At 36.7% G+C, this 21,508-nt stretch overlaps 1 protein-coding gene across 2 annotated transcripts; it reads right to left on the bottom strand.

The window, feature by feature from the left end:
• Positions 1 to 820: 820 nt before the first annotated feature.
• On the bottom strand, positions 821 to 18,486 carry LOC121380045. Of its 2 annotated transcripts, none has more exons than XM_041508776.1 (8): positions 18,255 to 18,486; positions 12,576 to 12,703; positions 11,934 to 12,036; positions 10,228 to 10,316; positions 9,318 to 9,375; positions 7,112 to 7,239; positions 4,804 to 5,061; positions 821 to 1,123 (listed from the first exon to the last, which is right to left on the bottom strand). In XM_041508776.1, exons 1-8 carry the CDS (start codon positions 18,367 to 18,369, stop codon positions 1,004 to 1,006), a joined length of 999 nt encoding a protein of 332 aa, XP_041364710.1. In that variant the 5' UTR covers positions 18,370 to 18,486; the 3' UTR covers positions 821 to 1,003. The 2 variants fall into 2 exon arrangements, with proteins under 2 accessions (XP_041364710.1, XP_041364711.1); XM_041508777.1 differs by lacking the exon at positions 18,255 to 18,486 and adding an exon at positions 13,595 to 13,683.
• Positions 18,487 to 21,508: the final 3,022 nt, after the last annotated feature.

Below are 21,508 nucleotides of genomic sequence, written 5' to 3'. Positions count from 1 at the left end.
AATCATTAATTATTCAGAATTTGACCCTAAGAAATGTATTAATTATTAACTGTAAACTGCAGGGCTCACCCTGCTCTTTGCCAAATTAAACAATTGCTACGTTTTATACAAAGTGGATACAACATTTAATAGTTGACAAATAAAATTTAAAAATTAATTGGCCCTTTTCTGTATTTTTTAAAAATGGCTAAAACTAAATTCTTTCAGTGTGAGTCCTGGACATGAACATTATGTTTTAACACAGATTTTACCAGAACATCAGATGTCAGACTATGTACTTGATGGTTTTGTTTATTTTTCTCAAAGAATGGTTTTGTTGGGATTCTCCGATTCTGGTAATTTTTATTTACTTGTTTAACTGAAAATGTTTACATGTGGCGGCAATGGTTAAATCTGATATTCAAATAAATCAACTACTTCTTGTGTGCACCAGTATATTGACAGTTACCTAAAGTAAGGGTATAGACTTTGGATCCATGGTTCTATGTGGCTCAAGTTTCGAGATATTCGTTAAAAAAATTTAAATACCTAAAATATGGGTGTAGACTTTGGATCCATGGTTCTATCTGGCTCAAGTTTCGAGATATTCACTGAAAATATTTAACTGGCCTCAGTGGCGCAGTGGTTAAGCCATCGGACTAGAGGCTGGTAGGTACAGGGTTCGCAGTCCAGTACCAGCTCCCACCCAGAGCGAATTCTTAAGGGCTCAATGGGTAGGTGTAAGGTCACTACACACTCTTCTCTCTCACTAACCACTAACTACTGTCCAGGACAGACAGCCCATATAGGTGAGGTGTGTGCCCAGGACAGTGTGCTTGAACCTTAATTGGATATAAGCATGAAAATAAGTTGAAATGAAATGAAAATGTTTAAATAAGGCAGCCATCTTTAAATCCAATATGGCGGTCATATAACCTATTTCTTTTACATGCACCATTAAATTCATAGCTTAAAACATGGTTATAGGTTGTTGAAGAACAAGTCCCCGTGAAACTGTGTGAAGCTAGGGTCCTAGAGCAAGAGAAGCATCCACCATTCCTCCTTCCCTGAGTGCTCGCTCCAGCACGTCCACCCGTGCGTTGCCTCCCTCCTTCAACTTCCACTCCCGCAACATTTGATAGACCTGGCACAAACAAATACACAGTTAGTAAACTTACTTCTAGACCTGGCGAAAACAAACACAAACAAACATTTTCTGTGAAATAATAGCATATAATGTAGCATAGTTTTGATCCGTCTTCATGCCCGTTGGTGGCCCATTGAGCGATTTCTTTTTCCAGCAAGTGCATCAAGACTGGAAAATCAAAGGCTGTGGTATGTGCTACCATGTCTGTGGAATGGTGTATATAAAAGATTATCTCACTCTTAAAGGAAAAATGTAACAGGTTTCCTCTCTAAGATTGTATGTCAAAATTACCAAATGATGAATAAATCAATGTGCTCTTGTGTGTTAAACAAAATAAAGTGACTTTGTTTCAAAGTGTCAATGTAAAGAGCATACAGACTACGTTCAGTATGGACAGTATTAAGCACCTATGGTATAAATATAACCCTGTGTTTACAAAACAAAGTGACTTTGTTTCAAAGTGTCAATGTAAAGAGCATACAGACTACGTTCAGTATGGACTATTAAGCACCTATGGTATAAATATAACCCTGTGTTTACAAATCTTGAATGCATTTTGTGGAGTGGGAACAATTTGAAAACAAATGTTGAGAAACAGTTCAAGAAGTAATCTGGAAATTAGACAACTTACCTGTATTAAGACTTACAGTGCGACTTGTTTTAACACCAGAAAACTTGAGACAAACACAGATAAAGGAAATAATCTGGAAATTAGACAACTTACCTGAATTAAGACTTACAGTGTGACTTGTTTTAACACCAGAAAACTTGAGACAAACACAGATAAAGGAAATAATCTGGAAATTAGACAACTTACCTGTATTAAGACTTACAGTGCGACTTGTTTTAACACCACAAAACTTGAGACAAACACAGATAAAGGAAATAATCTGGAAATTAGACAACTTACCTGTATTAAGACTTACAGTGTGACTTGTTTTAACACCAGAAAACTTGAGACAAACACAGATAAAGGAAAATAATCTGGAAATTAGACAACTTACCTGTATTAAGACTTACAGTGCGACTTGTTTTAACACCAGAAAACTTGAGACAAACACAGATAAAGGAAGTAATCTGGAAATTAGACAACTTACCTGTATTAAGACTTACAGTGCGACTTGTTTTAACACCAGAAAACTTGAGACAAACACAGATAAAGGAAATAATCTGGAAATTAGACAACTTACCTGTATTAAGACTTACAGTGCGACTTGTTTTAACACCAGAAAACTTGAGACAAACACAGATAAAGGAAATAATCTGGAAATTAGACAACTTACCTGTATTAAGACTTACAGTGCGACTTGTTTTAACACCAGAAAACTTGAGACAAACACAGATAAGGAAATAATCTGGAAATTAGACAACTTACCTGTATTAAGACTTACAGTGCGACTTGTTTTAACACCAGAAAACTTGAGACAAACACAGATAAAGGAAATAATCTGGAAATTAGACAACTTACCTGTATTAAGACTTACAGTGCGACTTGTTTTAACACCAGAAAACTTGAGACAAACACAGATAAAGGAAATAATCTGGAAATTAGACAACTTACCTGTATTAAGACTTACAGTGTGACTTGTTTTAACACCAGAAAACTTGAGACAAACACAGATAAAGGAAATAATCTGGAAATTAGACAACTTACCTGTATTAAGACTTACAGTGTGACTTGTTTTAACACCAGAAAACTTGAGACAAACACAGATAAAGGAAGTAATCTGGAAATTAGACAACTTACCTGTATTAAGACTTACAGTGTGACTTGTTTTAACACCAGAAAACTTGAGACAAACACAGATAAAGGAAATAATCTGGAAATTAGACAACTTACCTGTATTAAGACTTACAGTGTGACTTGTTTTAACACCAGAAAACTTGAGACAAACACAGATAAAGGAAGTAATCTGGAAATTAGACAACTTACCTGTATTAAGACTTACAGTGCGACTTGTTTTAACACCAGAAAACTTGAGACAAACACAGATAAAGGAAATAATCTGGAAATTAGACAACTTACCTGTATTAAGACTTACAGTGTGACTTGTTTTAACACCAGAAAACTTGAGACAAACACAGATAAAGGAAATAATCTGGAAATTAGACAACTTACCTGTATTAAGACTTACAGTGCGACTTGTTTTAACACCAGAAAACTTGAGACAAACACAGATAATGGCTTGTGATTTATACTATCAATCGTGAAAAGGACGAATTCTAGATACATCTGAAACACTGTCAAAAGTAAGGTGAAAAGCAACAGCTGCTTGCGTAACCGACTGTCAGAAACCATGCCAGTAAAAATAAGCATTCTGAGAGTACTGAAGTTCAAGGGCCATAACTCTGTGAAAAATGTATCAGTACACAATAAATAAAGCTATACACCAAATTTCAACTCAATATCTTAAGGCATTGCAAAAAAACAGACAAATTTTTTTTTATTTGGGACAGACCGATGGGCAGAAGGACAGCAATGAAACCAATAGTCCCCTCCGTTTCAAACCAGATGGGTTCTAAAAAGTAACTAACCACAAACCTGCTGGTATGAAAAACTAACTACACATAAACTTGTTGATGTGAAAAACTAATTACACATCCATGTAGACCTCTTGATACGAAAAACTAACTATGCATAAACTTGTTGATGTAAAAAAGTAACAGGGCTTCTGGAATTTGTATAAACACCACTAGCCATGGGATCAGTGATTTAAAAATAGCCCTACTTTATTTTAAGTTAATACAATTTTACTAAATAATAGTAAAAATCAGATGTCACCTATTTAAGAGAGAGATATAGATGGGGGTTGGGGGCTGGATATTTATATTTACAAAATAGACTTAACTGCAACATTTGACCCCAACAATTTACTAGTCCAACATTGAATATTACTAGCCATGGGAGTGGGGCTACCATAATCTAGAGTCCTGAGTAACTACACATAGAGTTGTTGATGTAAAAAGATATTACACACAAATCTGATGTAAAAAAACTAACCACACTTGGACTTGTTGGTGTGAAAAACTAACCACACTTGGACTTGTTGGTGTGAAAAACTAACCACACTTGGACTTGTTGGTGTGAAAAACTAACCACACTTGGACTTGTTGGTGTGAAAAACTAACCACACTTGGACTTGTTGGTGTGAAAAACTAACCAGACTTGGACTTGTTCGTGTGAAAAACTAACCACACTTGGACTTGTTGGTGTGAAAAACTAACCAGACTTGGACTTGTTCATGTGAAAAACTAATCACACTTGGACTTGTTCATGTGAAAAACTAACCACACTTGGACTTGTTCATGTGAAAAACTAACCAGACTTGGACTTGTTCTTGTGAAAAACTAACCACACTTGGACTTGTTCATGTGAAAAACTAACCACACTTGGACTTGTTCATGTGAAAAACTAACCACACTTGGACTTGTTGGTGTGAACAACTAACCACACTTGGACGTGTTGATGTGAAAAACTAACCACACTTGGATGTGTTGGTGTGAACAACTAACCAGACTTGGACTTGTTCATGTGAAAAACTAACCACACTTGGACTTGTTGGTGTGAAAAACTAAACAGACTTGGACTTGTTGGTGTGAAAAACTAAACAGACTTGGACTTGTTGGTGTGAAAAACTAACCACACTTGGACTTGATGTGAAGATGTAAACACACACCTGCTGGTAGGAGCTGTCTGGGTAGATCTGTCTGAAGTTGCTGATATCCTCCTGCAGAAAGCCGAGCTTGTTGGCGACGAGGTCCCAGTCGCGTCCCTTGATCATGTCGGCGACATCTCGCAGGAGGGCGTCTGACGGAACCTGGCTCACCGTCATGCGGGCTGGGGGGCTGATTGTTACGTTTCCTGTACGGTAGGTAGGCAGGCCCTGATTGGCTGGAGTGTAGCCCGTCAGACGACTGGCGTTCCTGCTGTTAAACTGTTAAAACATCGCATGAATGACGGCAGTGACAACATACTGTATAACTGTTAAAACATCACATGAATGATGGCAGTGACAAGGACAACATACTGCATAACTGTTAAAACATCACATGAATGACGGCAGTGACAAGGACAACGTACTGTATAACTGTTAAAACATCGCATGAATGATAGCAGTGACAAGGACAACATACTGTATAACTGTTAAAACATCGCATGAAGGATAGCAGTGACAACATACTGTATAACTGTTAAAACATCACATGAATGACAGCAGTGACAAGGACAACATACTGTATAACTGTTAAAACATCGCATGAAGGATAGCAGTGACAAGGACAAAATACTGTATAACTGTTAAAACATCACATGAATGATGGCAGTGACGAGGACAACATACTGTATAACTGTTAAAACATCGCATGAATGACGGCAGTGACAAGGACAACATACTGTATAACTGTTAAAACATCGCATGAAGGATAGCAGTGACAACATACTGTATAACTGTTAAAACATCACATGAATGACAGCAGTGACAAGGACAACATACTGTATAACTGTTAAAACATCGTATGAATGATGGCAGTGACAAGGACAAAATACTGTATAACTGTTAAAACATCACATGAATGATGGCAGTGACAAGGACAACATACTGTATAACTGTTAAAACATCGCATGAATGATGGCAGTGACAAGGACAACATACTGTATAACTGTTAAAACATCGCATGAATGATGGCAGTGACAAGGACAACATACTGTATAACTGTTAAAACATCGCATGAATGATGGCAGTGACAAGGACAACATACTGTATAACTGTTAAAACATCGCATGAATGATGGCAGTGACAAGGACAACATACTGTATAACTGTTAAAACATCGCATGAATGATGGCAGTGACAAGGACAACATACTGTATAACTGTTAAAACATAGCATGAATGATAGCAGTGACAAGGACAACATACTGTATAACTGTTAAAACATCACATGAATGATGGCAGTGACAAGGACAACATACTGTATAACTGTTAAAACATCGCATGAATGATAGAAGTGACACAACATACTGTATAACTGTTAAAACATCACATGAATGATGGCAGTGACAAGGACAACATACTGTATAACTGTTAAAACATTGTATGAATGATGGCAGTGACAAGGACAACATACTGTATAACTGTTAAAACATAGCATGAATGATAGCAGTGACAATGACAACATACTGTATAACTGTTAAAACATCGAATGAATGACAGCAGTGACAAGGACAACATACTGTATAACTGTTAAAACATGGCATGAATGATAACAGTGACAAGGACAACATCAAATATTTTATTATTATTAATATTATTTTGGAATGATCCTCTGTATTATGCTACTTTTCACTGACTGGTTATATTTTGGAATGATCCATGATATCAAGCCAATTTTTATTATCTATCTGGAACTTTTAAATAGTCTCATATTCCACACAGCTAATCATTGTTGGCTGATTGGCTGTGAGGAATATGGAAATAATCTTATTATATAATGTTAATTTTCATTTGTCCTTTGAAATTTTACAATACAACCTTTTATTGGCTGTTTGGAATTTAAGAATGGTTCATTACATAATGCTAATTTTCATTGGCCGGTTCAATTTTCAGAAAGGTCCATTATACTATATCCCGTCCCGGAACCGGTCCATGGCGATGCGATGTCAGAGGTCAGATCGGAGATGGGCGTGCCTGAACCTACTTTTGGATAGGGGCACGTTAAGAGTTCTCATACCCATTATACTATGTTATAGTTGGACAGGGGCACGTTAAGAGTTCATTAACCCATTATACTATGTTATAGTTGGATAGGGGCACGTTAAGAGTTCCCATACCCATTATACTATGTTATAGTTGGATAGGGGCACGTTAAGAGTTCCCATACCCATTATACTATGTTATAGTTGGATAGGGGCACGTTAAGAGTTCCCATACCCATTATACTATGTTATAGTTGTTTATCATTTTGTTACCGAGCCGGTAGAGACTGACCTCTGGCAGATTGCGATGGACTCTCTCACGCATGTCCTCGGGCATGATGTGGAAGTTGAGAAGGTGATTGAGCTGATCTCGGGGCAGTCTCATCAACACCAGGATCCACTGGTCCTCAGTTAGCTCCCCTGAAACATACAAGTGACCTCCCTTGTTACACAACGCTTAATTCATTCTCTGTTTCGGCTCTAAACTAATATAAAAAACACAGATCCAAGCAAGTACAAAACACAAACATTTATTTTCAACTTTTTAATATGTAAAAGTGAAAAGCAGTATAGAAACTATTACCGGTTAGAATAGACCTGTCAACCTTTAGTCAAGAGAATGCAGGAGATTTTGTTACAATAGACCTGTCAACCTTTAGTCAAGAGAATGCAGGAGATTTTGTTACAATAGACCTGTCAACCTTTAGCCAAGAGAATGCAGGAGATTTTGTTACAATAGACCTGTCAACCTTTAGCCAAGAGAATGCAGGAGATTTTGTTACAATAGACCTGTCAACCTTTAGCCAAGCGAATGCAGGAGATTTTGTTACAATAGACCTGTCAACCTTTAGCCAAGAGAATGCAGGAGATTTTGTTACAATAGACCTGTCAACCTTTAGCCAAGAGAATGCAGGAGATTTGTTACAATAGACCTGTCAACCTTTAGCCAAGAGAATGCAGGAGATTTTGTTACAATAGACCTGTCAACCTTTAGCCAAGAGAATGCAGGAGATTTTGTTACAATAGACCTGTCAACCTTTAGCCAAGAGAATGCAGGAGATTTTGTTAGAATAGACCTGTCAACCTTTAGCCAAGAGAATGCAGGAGATTTTGTTACAATAGACCTGTCAACCTTTAGCCAAGAGAATGCAGGAGATTTTGTTAGAATAGACCTGTCAACCTTTAGTCAAGAGAATGCAGGAGATTTTGTTAGAATAGACCTGTCAACCTTTAGTCAAGCGAATGCAGGAGATTTTGTCAAAAAGTAGGAGCTTTTTTTTTAATGCACATGTTTTAACACAAAATCGCAAGTTTTTTTAAAATTATTACATTAAGTTATATGAACACTACATAATGTCAGATACACACAATTTTTTTTTTTTTTTAATTAAAAATTATAATAATTAAAAAAGAAAGTTATCATATTTATTTTTTTAAAGTTTAATTATTATTATTATTATTTAATATACATTTGACAAAAATAACACTTCTATCTAAAATGTTACGAACACAAACAAGGCGTTTAATTGTAACATGTACGGTATTACACTTACAGGTTGGTTTAAATTGTTAACCATTAGAAACGTCAACTGGAAGTCAGATAATAGTAGGTACCCTGGAGCACCTAGGGAATGGCATGGCCAGCCAGATGATAAGTTATGTGTCTCCTACTGTTAAATAAATAAATCTACTTTCATTTTATTTCAAAGTCTGTTGTGCCAGAACATTACAAAAAATGCTTGCTGAATCTTTGAGAAAACAAATGTATCTGATATTGTTCAATGAATATTTGTCTTAAATACTTGCAGGTTATAAATTGCATTTAAAGATTTCTCATGTAAAGTAAACAAGAAACGTATTAACTACACATGAATCATTTAAAGATTTCTCATGTAAAGTAAACAAGAAACGTATTAACTGCACATGAATTATTTAAAGATTTCTCATGTAAAGTAAACAAGAAACGTATTAACTGCACATGAATCATTTAAAGATTTCTCATGTAAAGTAAACAAGAAACGTATTAACTGCACATGAATTATTTAAAGATTTCTCATGTAAAGTAAACAAGAAACGTATTAACTGCACATGAATAATTTAAAGATTTCTCATGTAAAGTAAACTAGAAACGTATTAACTGCACATGAATAATTAAAACGTTAAAAGCTTGGTTTGCCTAATAACACCGCTTGAGCACATTCCAACATATTAATCGTGATATAGTCTTAGAAGAAATCCACTACATTTTTCCTTTAGAAGAAAGGGACCTTTTATATGCACTTTCCCAGACAGAAAAGCACCTACCACAGCCTTTAATATAGCAGTCGTGGAGCACTGGATGGGATGTGGGAAAAAACATTAAATGAGGGAATAGGTCCAGCTACAAGGTTCAATCTTAAGATTTGAGTGACTTGGGCAAGTCACATTGACTGGACCATTTTAGGATACTAAAAAATAAACTAAATAGAAAACCAAATATTTGTTTAGCATGGCTTTACCGTGTAAATCTTTGTCCATCTGCTTAAAGAAAAGCTCAGCAATTCTTTGTGTTTCTTGCTGTAAATGAAAATAATATTTATTTATCAGTTATGCTGACTGTAACACTGTGTAGAATGTAATCAAATTCTGTTGCTCTCTTTTTCAGTCTTATTAACAGCTACGAGTTGGAATACACCTGGAAGAGGTTTATAGGGGTACAATTGAAGCCCCTTTTTGGTGATAGTTGGAATACACATGGAAGGGGTTTATAGGGGTACAACTGAAACCCCTTTTTGGTGATAGTTGGAATATACATGGAAGGGGTTTACAGGGGTACAGCTGAAGCCCCTTTTTGGTGATAGTTGGGATACACCAGGAAGGGGTTTACAGGGGTACAACTGAAACCCCTTTTTGGTGATAGTTGGAATACACCTGGAAGGGGTTTATAGGGGTACAACTGAAGCCCCTTTTTGATGATTTTCATCTTCTGCCGTTGAATATTTTGAAAGAGAAAGTATTTTATGTCAAATAAGGTACAAAAATTAACCATTTCAAAAGTTCCTGGTGAAGCCCAAAGAATTGTATTGAAAAAACCCACAATGAAACAAAAAAAGCAAATAAATAACATTGTTCTTCTGAAAAGCTGAATCCTATAATTTGACAAAATAATATAATTTGTCATTTAATTGAAATATAATTAGTTATTTAATTGAAATATAATTAGTTATTTAATTGAAATGTAATTTACCATACTGAAATAAATATGTGAAGTAACTGAGAAGTCAATAAAAACAATACTTAACATTCTTTACCGCTGAGAAAACAAAATACTACATGTAGTACGGACTCAGACAGTGGAAATACTCTATCAAGACTGAGGCACCAGCTATTTTTCTTGCATGTCATAATAGTATTTAATGTTTTACTCACAGGTGGAGCTTCTGGATACAGTTTGGAAATAATATTTGTAAACAGATTCTTATCCACTGGCTTTCCATTGTTCAACAAATGAAATATTGCTGAAAGAAAATAACATCTAAAATTGGTATGATAAACAGATATTTTACTGATTAGAACTTGAAATATTCAAACGTTAAAGTTTGTTTTATTTAACAACACCACTAGAATGTTGAATGTTGGTAATTTTTTACGTAGTCTTAGAGACAAAAACCTACTACATTTTACCATTAGTAGCAAGGGATCTTTTATATGCATCATCCCATAGACAGGATAGCAGTGCACATATTACAACCTTTAATATCCAAGTTGTGATGCACTGGCTGGAACGAGAAATAGCCTTATTGGCCCACCGATGGAGATCGATCCTAGACATCAAGTGAGCGCTTTACCACTGGGCTACGTCCCAGACCAGATACCACCACATCAAACTACCTATTCACGTCCACATCAAACTACCTATTCACGTCCACATCAAACTACCTATTCACGTCCCAGCACAAATACTACCACATCAGACTACCTATTCACGTCCCAGCCCAAACACCACCACATCAGACTACCTATTCACGTCCCAGCCCAAACACCACCACATCAGACTACCTATTCACGTCCCAGCCCAAACACCACCACATCAGACTACCTATTCACGTCCCGGCCCAAATACTACCACATCAGACTACCTATTCACGTCCCGGCACAAATACTACCACATCAGACTACCTATTCACGTCACATCAGACTACCTATTCACGTCCCGGCACAAATACCACCACATCACCACCACTACCTATTCACGTCCCAGACTACCTAAACCACTCCACATCAAGACTACCTATTCACGTCCCAGCCCAAACACCACCACATCAGACTACCTATTCTCCCAGCCCAAACACCACCACATCAGACTTCACGTCCCAGCCCAAACACCACCACATCAGACTACCTATTCACGTCCCAGCCCAAACACCACCACATCAGACTACCTATTCACGTCCCGGCACAAATACTACCACATCAGACTACCTATTCACGTCCCGGCACAAATACTACCACATCAGACTACCTATTCACGTCCCAGCCCAAACACCACCACATTCACGTCCCGGCACAAATACTACCACATCATACCTATTCACGTCCCAGCCCAAACACCACCACATCAGACTACCTATTCACCTACCTATTCACGTCCCAGCCCAAACACCACCACACACTACCATTCACGTCCCGGCACAAATACTACCACATCAGACTACCTATTCACGTCCCAGCCCAAACACCACCACATCAGACTACCTATTCACGTCCCAGCACAAACACCACCACATCAGACTACCTATTCACATCCCGGCACAAATACTACCACATCAGACTACCTATTCACGTCCCAGCCCAAATACCACCACATCAGACTACCTATTCACGTCCCAGCCCAAATACTACCACATCAAACTACCTATTCACATGTCTGCAGATTGTTCATGCTGGCAGTATAAGTTGTTGAAAACCATAATTGTTTAATATATGAACTACTGGGAAACTTGAAATTTGGTTAACATAGTCATTATAATTTAGGAAAAATAAAATTAAAAGCAAAATATATAGATAAACCTAACCTAAAAGAAGCCTTACAACAACCGTTAAAATGTATTGCAGGTTAAACAACAATGCCTCACCTTTCACCTTTGATTGTGTATCTTGAATTTCTGTCCATTTTAATGCTCGCAGAAAACTTTCAAATGAAACAGCTCCATTCCGAGATTTCATGTTTTTGAAAATCTTAAATAAAGAAACAACCCCAAAACATATAATATAGCCTGTGATGAACAATTTTAAAAATACTAAACAACAAAATCAAAAGCAATATATTTTTTTTTAAATTCACCCCACCATAACATTTATTATCCCTACCAATAACACAATTAAACAGATCATCTCGTAATCATCATTTTGCTTCAACATGAAATAAAATAAAATAAAATATCTTGCCATAATTTGTTTCAGATCCATTTTTAGTAAATAGTTCAAATTGTTTTTTATTAATAAATAAATAAATATATGTATAATTAAATGTTTAAAAACAACAACAATTAAACAAACGTGTAGATCACTATAAATGAATAAGTGTACAATAATGAGTTAGTGAATGTAACAATAAATAATGTAAAATAGAATAAAAATTAATGTATGAATACATTTTTAAAATATAAAACAAATGAATTAATAATAAATAATAAATAATAATAATAATAATAATAATAATAAAATATTTCTTGTGAAAACTGTAAAATTAGACCCTGTTTTAACTATGAACTGACGTTTCTGACGAATGCGTCGTTCTTGATTTGCGGTTCGGTCTTGAGTACAATCTCGGTGATCACTCCTTCTCGATTACAGCCAAGTTGTTGAAACCGCATCCACAGGCGCTCCACTTCAGCAATACTCACTGGAAACACAAACACTTCAACAGTACTCACTGGAATCACAAACACTTCAGCAGTACTCACTGGAAACACAAACACTTCAGCAATACTCACTGGAAACACAAACACTTCAGCAATACTCACTGGAAACACAAACACTTCAGCAGTACTCACTAGAAACAAACACTTACGCAATACTCACTAGAAACACAAACATTTCAGCAATACTCACTGGAAACACAAACACTTCAGCAGTACTCACTAGAAACACAAACACTTCAGCAATACTCACTGGAAACACAAACACTTCAGCAATACTCACTAGAAACAAACACTTCAGCAATACTCACTAGAAACACAAACACTTCAGCAATACTCACTGGAAACACAAACACTTCAGCAATACTCACTGGAAACAAACACTTCAGCAATACTCACTAGAAACAAACACTTCAGCAATACTCACTAGAAACACAAACACTTCAGCAATACTCACTGGAAACACAAACACTTCAACAATACTCACTGGAAACAAACATTTCAGCAATATACATTGGAAACACAAACACTTCAACAATACTCACTGGAAACACAAACACTTCAACAATACTCACTGGAAACACAAACACTTCAACAATATTCACTGGAAACACAAACACTTCAGCAATACTCACTGGAAACACAAACACTTCAACAATACTCACTGGAAACACAAACACTTTAGCAATACTCACTGGAAACACAAACACTTCAACAATACTCAATGGAAACACAAACACTTCAGCAATACTCACTAGAAACACAAACATTTCAACAATACTCACTGGAAACACAAACACTTCAGCAATACTCACTAGAAACACAAACACTTCAACAATACTCACTAGAAACACAAACACTTCAACAATACTCACTGGAAAAACTAACACTTCAGCAATACTCACTGGAAACAAACACTTCAACAATACTCACTGGAAACACAAACACTTCAGCAATACTCACTAGAAACAAACACTTCAGCAATACTCACTGGAAACACAAACACTTCAACAATACTCACTGAAAACATTTTAGTAATTTTCATGCAATACTTTACAAATATTTACTAAACATTGACTAAACTAAATTATTTCCATTGTGACCCCTGCATCACACTCAAAATAAATTATCACAACCACAAAATAAATATTAATATTTCAGTAATATAGCGGAGGATCCATGTGGGGGGCGGGGAAGTTAAGGGGTTTACCCCCAGACCCTTTAGTTGACAAGTATAAAAAAATGCACCTTTGATTTTTTGCTGTTTTTTTCACTGGAAACACACATGCAAACAACCCCTCCCATTCAATGAGATATGTGGATCTGTAAGTATACATGATGCTACACCCCCCCCCCCCCCCCCACACACACACACACACATACACACACACACACACACAGACAGACACACACACACACACACACACACACACAACACACACACACACAAACACACACAGAGACACACACAGAGACACACACACACACACACACAAACACACTCCTAAAAATCCTAGATTATCCCCTGTAATATACACTCTTACTGTTATATAGGGTGAGTTAAAGCAGCCCCCTGAGTTAAGAGGACAATATTCTGTTCCCAAGAACATTATGCTATATCGGACAGCTACTTAACCTGAGTGATCTGTTTATCTTGTAACACTGGGTGCTTGTCTGTAACCTGTACTGTGTGTTATAATAGGTGTATACAGGCATGAAGAAAATCTATTTAACACACAGGTGTAGCCGCCTTCTTTTATCTCAAAACTAGGTCACCAGGTCCACAGAGGTGGAGAGCTTCAAACAATCAATAGTATTTTGGGGTTTCCCAGAACAGCTGTTCGGCATGCTGCACATGACTACCGGGAAAATCTATATACAGAAGTTAGAGAAAAGCCAATCAAAGGTGAACAGGTTACCAAGAATGGCAGACATATATGGCAATGATAGAATATATTAACAAGAACTCACAAAACAGTTTGCAGAAAAAAGACAAAAAAAGATATGATAATGAAAGCTGGCTTGTCTGGAAGTGTGGGCATTCAGGTCCCTTATTTGGAAGAAATGACTTATTTCATAGAACACCAACTCGCTCAGTTTGGAAGTGCTGTTAGTTTATCAGAAACTGTTGCAGTATTTGGAATATACAGACATGCAAAGGCGAGAATATGCAGTCGTTTCAATTTGAGTTTTGAGAAATACAGCCCATTTTTCAGTGGGTGTTCCTTGAATAAACATTGTCATGAAACCTGCACTTATACAGACATCTGCTTCTTAGAATATGAAATTGGACCGCAAGAAATAAATGCAATTATGAGGAATCTTATTATCAGTATACATATAAGTACTATTCAGAAAAGAACTGAAATGTGTTTATTAATGGGTTTCATAGAATATGATGGTCAAGCTGCTGAGTTTGTTCAAATATGGTCACATATAAAAACATAAATACACCATGCACGCACTGTTAATTAGAATTAGATGTGTACTCTAGAACATTATTAAATCCATAGAGTGGTAGTTGCTACGAGCATGTAATAAAAATAAACTATGAGTCAATGTTGAAGGTGGCTCACTGGTACATGACAAAATATAGAGATTATTATACAAGCTTGTGTGTCATACTGATTTTATGAAACGAGTGTTATGATTTTTGTATTGCCTGAGTGAGAAGTTCGTCAAACCAGTACAACTCACATGTGAGTGTAATAATTTCTTTATTATCCATATTATTATTGTTGTTTTCTTTATGAATAACAAGACCCAACTCAAAATGTTTCAGCCACAACTAGAAGGAGACAATGAAATGACGTCATATTTCAATTGCACAGTCTGAGCTAGGACTGGAGAAGCAACATCATGTTATGACGTCGCTTCCTAGCATTACGTCATTACATTTGTTATTACACGTGTGCTTCGTATGATTTACCATCAGTTATGTTGAACCATGTGTATAATAAAGCAATATAGCTGATAGTAACGCCTATGATTTTAGATTACCAGTTTAACAAACAATGTTTTAAGTTTTAAAGAAAAGGAATGTGCATAACTACAAAACATTGTACTGTAAACATGCTAAGTTGCGGTATCATCTTTAATATGTAAGCATCCAATTTTAGGTATATCTGGTGTCTAATATGTTACTTCAAAAGTTTTGAGGTCAACATGTTTGTACTTAATTTGGACGTGCTTATATTTGGCATACTCATTTTGGGCACAGTGCTTATTACCTTGACTTTAGCACAATCTATAGGCCTGACCAATTAATGTACTCTTACCAAAATGTGACAAGGGATTATTAAATGAGAAGAAACCGTATACTATCATATAAATTACTACCAAAAAGCAGCAAGGGATCTTTTATTTGTACTTTTCCGAAGACAGGACAGTACCTACCAAAGCCTGTGGTATAATTGTTTTAATCTATTTAAAGGTAAACAATGCAATGGTTTTGAGGTCATCAGGTTTGTACTTAATTTGGGCGTGCTTAGTTTTGACATACTCATTTTAGGCACAGTGCTTATCACCTTGACTTCAGCACAATCTATAGGCCTGATCAATTGAGGGGACAGACCCTAGTTTTTAAAACTCACGTTTGTCTACGAGGTAATGGTTAGTGAGACAAACTGTTAATTAGTCAAGATGGTATTTCCCTGTTAAACATCACAGGTTTTAACTTCCCTATGTTATATTCTTATTTAAATGTGCATTGCAGGTTTGTAGATTAACTAAACTTAGTATCCATTTTTACGGGCTGGTCGAGATTTGGTTCCACCTCAGGCAGTTGATCCAATGACCCATCACACCTCATCAAAGTGATACTGAGCTACAGGCTACCCCACCCCCACATCCGCCCCCACACCCTATACCACTGTGTTTGATGTACCAACTGAGGGACACTTGTTGCATTAGGGCAGGATTAGGGGAGGGGGAGGGCAAGAGCTCTATCACTGTTTGATGTATCAACTGAGGGATACTTGTTGCATTAGGGCAGGATTGGGGGGGGGGGGGGGCAAGAGCTACACCACTGTGTTTGGTGTACCAACTGAGGGACACTTGTTGCATTAGGGCAGGATTAGGGGAGGGGAGGGGGCAAGAGCTATACCACTGTGTTTAAAGGAATGCTAAAGCAAGGCTTTTGGACTGGTATACATATTCAACGATATGTAACGCACATTATTGTTTAATATCAACAAGTATAATCGTATAGTTAATAACAGGCGCAGCCATTTTGTACTATCCCAGTGAATACGCTCTCTGGCGAGCTGGTGGTTACATAATACCTAACGTGTCACGTCAGGAATTAGTCTTCGAACTGAAGAAACAAAACATACCTGATTTTTGCGGATGCATCGCAATGTTCTTTAATAATATCTATCCCAGTAACACAGCAATGTGTTATATTGGTTTATTTTTAAATACAAAATAAACCACCATTGTCAAAGTGTTGAAATAACTGTATTATATTTTGTATATAAATTAACCCACGTACTGAAAAATAGTTAGAGTGTTTTCTTGCTTAATTGGTATTTTCTTTCCGTGGCCTGTACCTGTGGTTCTTGATTGGCAGGTGTATATTTAGACGGTCCCCAGACACTGTGTCTAAACACACTGAAAAGACGTGCCTCTTTTATTAAGATCACAGGGTATTGTGTGATAACCTCAAATCGTAATGGACTTTACCAGCTTTATTACTGTAAGTAATTCTGTAAAACCCTTGATTAAGTAGACTTTCCCATCTAAAATCACAAAACTGACCAATTACGTAGTCCCAGAGAAAAGAAAATTATCACTTGGGTATTGTGAGTGGTCGTTTTTGCTCGAACGTATCCTACCAATAGGCCTAATAATATACATTTTTTCTTTGGATTTTTTAAAAGAAAAAACCCTATAACTCCATTTCGTTATATTGATGCAAACTGAAATATATTTAGTTAAATAGTTTATTATACTATCAAGTCATTTATGTTCTTTTACAAGTCAGGTTGATGAAAGCGAAGCGCCTTGTCGTAAATTACAGCATTTGTTTACACTGTGCATAATAGAGAGTTGGACCTGAGCTGACGTCACTTCGCCCCAAGCTATACCACTGGACGTCACAAAAACAAAACAAAATGGCTGCAAGAGCTATACCACTGTGTTTGATATACCAACTGATGGACACTTGTTGCATTAGGTCAGGATTAGGGATGGGGAGGGTGGGGGGGGGGGGGGGGGGGGGCAAGAGCTATACCACTGTGTTTGATGTACCAACTGAGGGACACTTGTTGCATTAGGGCATGATTAGGGGAGGAGGAGGTGGTCAAGAGCTCTACCACTGAGCTACATGTACATCTAACCTTGAATACCAATAAAGTGAAACAAGAACGTGTCACAGTTGAGAGACAAGGACTGGGATGTGGAGGTGGACAGCAAAGGAAGTTGAAAGATATAGGAGGAGCTGCCAGATCAGGAAGAAATGAGATGGAAGTCAAAGGAAAGAAAGGAAAAGGGGCAGTGGAATAATAAAAAAAATAAAAGTAAAGTGATGCTTACATTCCGTTGCTATGGCGTGGGCGGTGATCCAGTTGGCCTGGTTAGGGTGTGTGTACTGCGTCACGGCCGTGTCAGACGTGTCTTCTATCACAAAACTGCTGTTGTACGCCCCCATCCTTACTCTGGTTACAACACAATCACAGTCACTCCATGGCTTACAGCTGTACTGTCGTCAGATATATCTGAAAAACAATCAGAGTCACTCCTTGGCTTACAGCTGTATTGCAGTCAGATATATCTGAAAAACAATCACAGTCACGCCATGGCTTACAGCTGTACTGCAGTCAGATATATCTAAAAAAAACAATCACAATCACAATCACAATCACGCCATGGCTTACAGCTGTACAGCAGTCAGATATATTTGAAAAACAATCACAATCACGCCATGGCTTACAGCTGTACTGCAGTCAGATATATCTAAAAAACAATCACAATCACGCCATGGCTTACAGCTGTACAGCAGTCAGATATATCTGAAAAACAATCACAGTCACTCCATGGCTTACAGCTGTACTGCAGTCAGATATATCTGAAAAACAATCACAATCACGCCATGGCTTACAGCTGTACTGCAGTCAGATATATCTGAAAAACAATCACAGTCACTCCATGACTTACAGCTGTACTGCAGTCAGATATATCTAAAAAACAATCACAATCACGCCATGGCTTACAGCTGTACAGCAGTCAGATATATCTGAAAAACAATCACAGTCACTCCATGGCTTACAGCTGTACTGCAGTCAGATATATCTAAAAAACAATCACAATCACGCCATGGCTTACAGCTGTACAGCAGTCAGATATATCTGAAAAACAATCACAGTCACTCCATGACTTACAGCTGTACTGCAGTCAGATATATCTAAAAAACAATCACAATCACACCATGGCTTACAGCTGTACAGCAGTCAGATATATCTGAAAAACAATCACAGTCACTCCATGGCTTACAGCTGTACTGCAGTCAGATATATCTGAAAAACAATCACAGTCACTCCATGGCTTACAGCTGTACTGCAGTTAGATATATCTGAAATAATAACAAGTAAGGGGGGTCAAATCTCATCTTCAGAGAGACATAGCTGTAAGTGATTCTCTTTGGGAAAGATTTCCGCCTGTTACCCCCCACCCCCACCCCACCCTCCATTATATTGATACATTTATTGCATAAAGAGTGAACTTCACCTTAACCATAAAACTAACCCGAAATCTAACTCAACCCTGATAATAGTGTGTGTGTGTGGGAGTAATAGTCAATCTCTCAAATATTTTACCGAAAGGTCAACCCTAAACAATATACTGTATTCTGCAACCAAATCAATTCATAAAATAATATATATATTAATAATATACTTCTCTCAAGATCTCACTACAATGTATAATACTGTATATAAAAAATAATTACAAACTATTGATCAACCCACATATTACTAAAATAGTGTATTTGGCCTTACAGAATTCGAACAATTTCTTCTTCTTTTTTTTATTTGTATCCAGACTCTGCTGGAAATGTTATATTATTCACTGAGTATTCATTGATTTATTTTTTATTTTTTTATTTTTTTTTTTTTTTTTTTTTTTTTAAATTCACTCAAGGTATACCTTAAAAAAAACTAAAATTAGTAAAATAGACACAAATATTCCTTTAGACATGCCTGATACTATCGACATTTCTGGGCTAATAAAAAAAACAAAACTTTTTTTTAAAATTCGAACAATTTCTTTTGAGCAGGATATAGTTCAATGGCTGACCCAGTGAGTTATTTTTCATTCAACTTCTCTATCCTCCCTCCCCTCCCCCTCTGTTCAACCCCTCCCCTTCTGCCACAGATCAAAAAGCCATACTTTAAAACGAGTTGAGATGTCATTGACCAAATAAAACTATTTTCTTTGTATTCATATGATGAACAAACTGCAAGCCTGATTCCTGATCACATGGGGATGAAGAGGCCATGTTTTTTATATACTGGTACCCACCACACACAAAACACTTCAATTAAACATTGTGTATACATAGAGAAAAAGACAAAAATCAATTATTAGTGTCATTGACCCCCTTAACCAGCCACCCACCCCCCTTACTCCACCCACCACCCCTACTCCACCTCAATGTAATCAATTCTAGAATAGTCCTAATTCTGAACCCTGACTGAACAAAACATTTAAATTCTAAAAAAGACAAACAAAACAACATTAGGGATGTGTTTTAATCATATTAATACATTAGCTACGATTTTTCCATAGGGTAAAGCCCATTGGGCTATTTCTCAAAGGCTGGGTATGTACTACCCTGTCTGTGGGATGGCGCATATAAAAGATCCCTTGCTACTAATCAAAAAGAATAGCCCGCGAAGTGGCAACAGCAGGTTTCCTCTCAATATCTGTGTGGTCCTTAACCATATGTCTGACGCCATATAACCGTAAATAAAATGTGCTGAGTACATCGTTAAATAAAACATTTCCTTCCTTCCATAGGGTAAAATAAGAGTAAAAATCTGTACCCTCAAATTTTCTAAAGGCACCAAATTACCAATCCATATCCATAAGGAGATTGTTTTTGAAAAGGTCACAAAAATTAAAACAAGTCTTTGTTTTAGAACTATCCACATTATGAAACATGACACATTTCGTCTGTGTATAGCCAAGAAAATACAAACAAACAAACCAAAAAACAAAAACCCACACAACACAAACATATTCTAAAAGAACAACAATGGCTATATACATGTATATATTAGATATAAAGTAATTAACTTAGTTGATGTTTGTTCATAAGTCACATTTTGCCACACTAGGACATACATACATGTAACAATCAAATATCTAGTCCCAGCATGAAGTGTGTAATGGGGCTTGTTCTTAATCATCTATTATGACATCAAAATGGAAATAAAAACCATATTTAAAATAACTGCATTTCTCATGGCTATAAAGTTACAAATATGAAGGAAATGTGACAGAAGTAAACAACTTTGATGATCAAGTTAAATAAGTGTATTTTCCTAAGTGGCCCATTTCCTGATTGTGTAACTCTGCAAGTGATCTGCCTTGGTGGTTACAGTCGATGATTCATTAATCAATGTCCTCCAGTGGTGTCATTAAACAAATAAATGTTTTGATGGTTACAGTGTACTAAGTAAATGCACTAACTGCTAAGCATTAGAACTAACCAGGTCCATGTAATACACGTGATATGTAACACTGCATGTATTTCTTCTAGTGATATCAGTTGACAGAGGGAGTCACAT

This window comes from Gigantopelta aegis, chromosome 8, assembly GCF_016097555.1.
Source record: "Gigantopelta aegis isolate Gae_Host chromosome 8, Gae_host_genome, whole genome shotgun sequence".
In the NCBI taxonomy this organism is placed as follows: Eukaryota; Metazoa; Mollusca; class Gastropoda; order Neomphalida; family Peltospiridae; genus Gigantopelta; species Gigantopelta aegis.
Note: the sequence above shows the minus strand (reverse complement) of the source record. Positions and strands in the feature narration are given on the sequence as shown.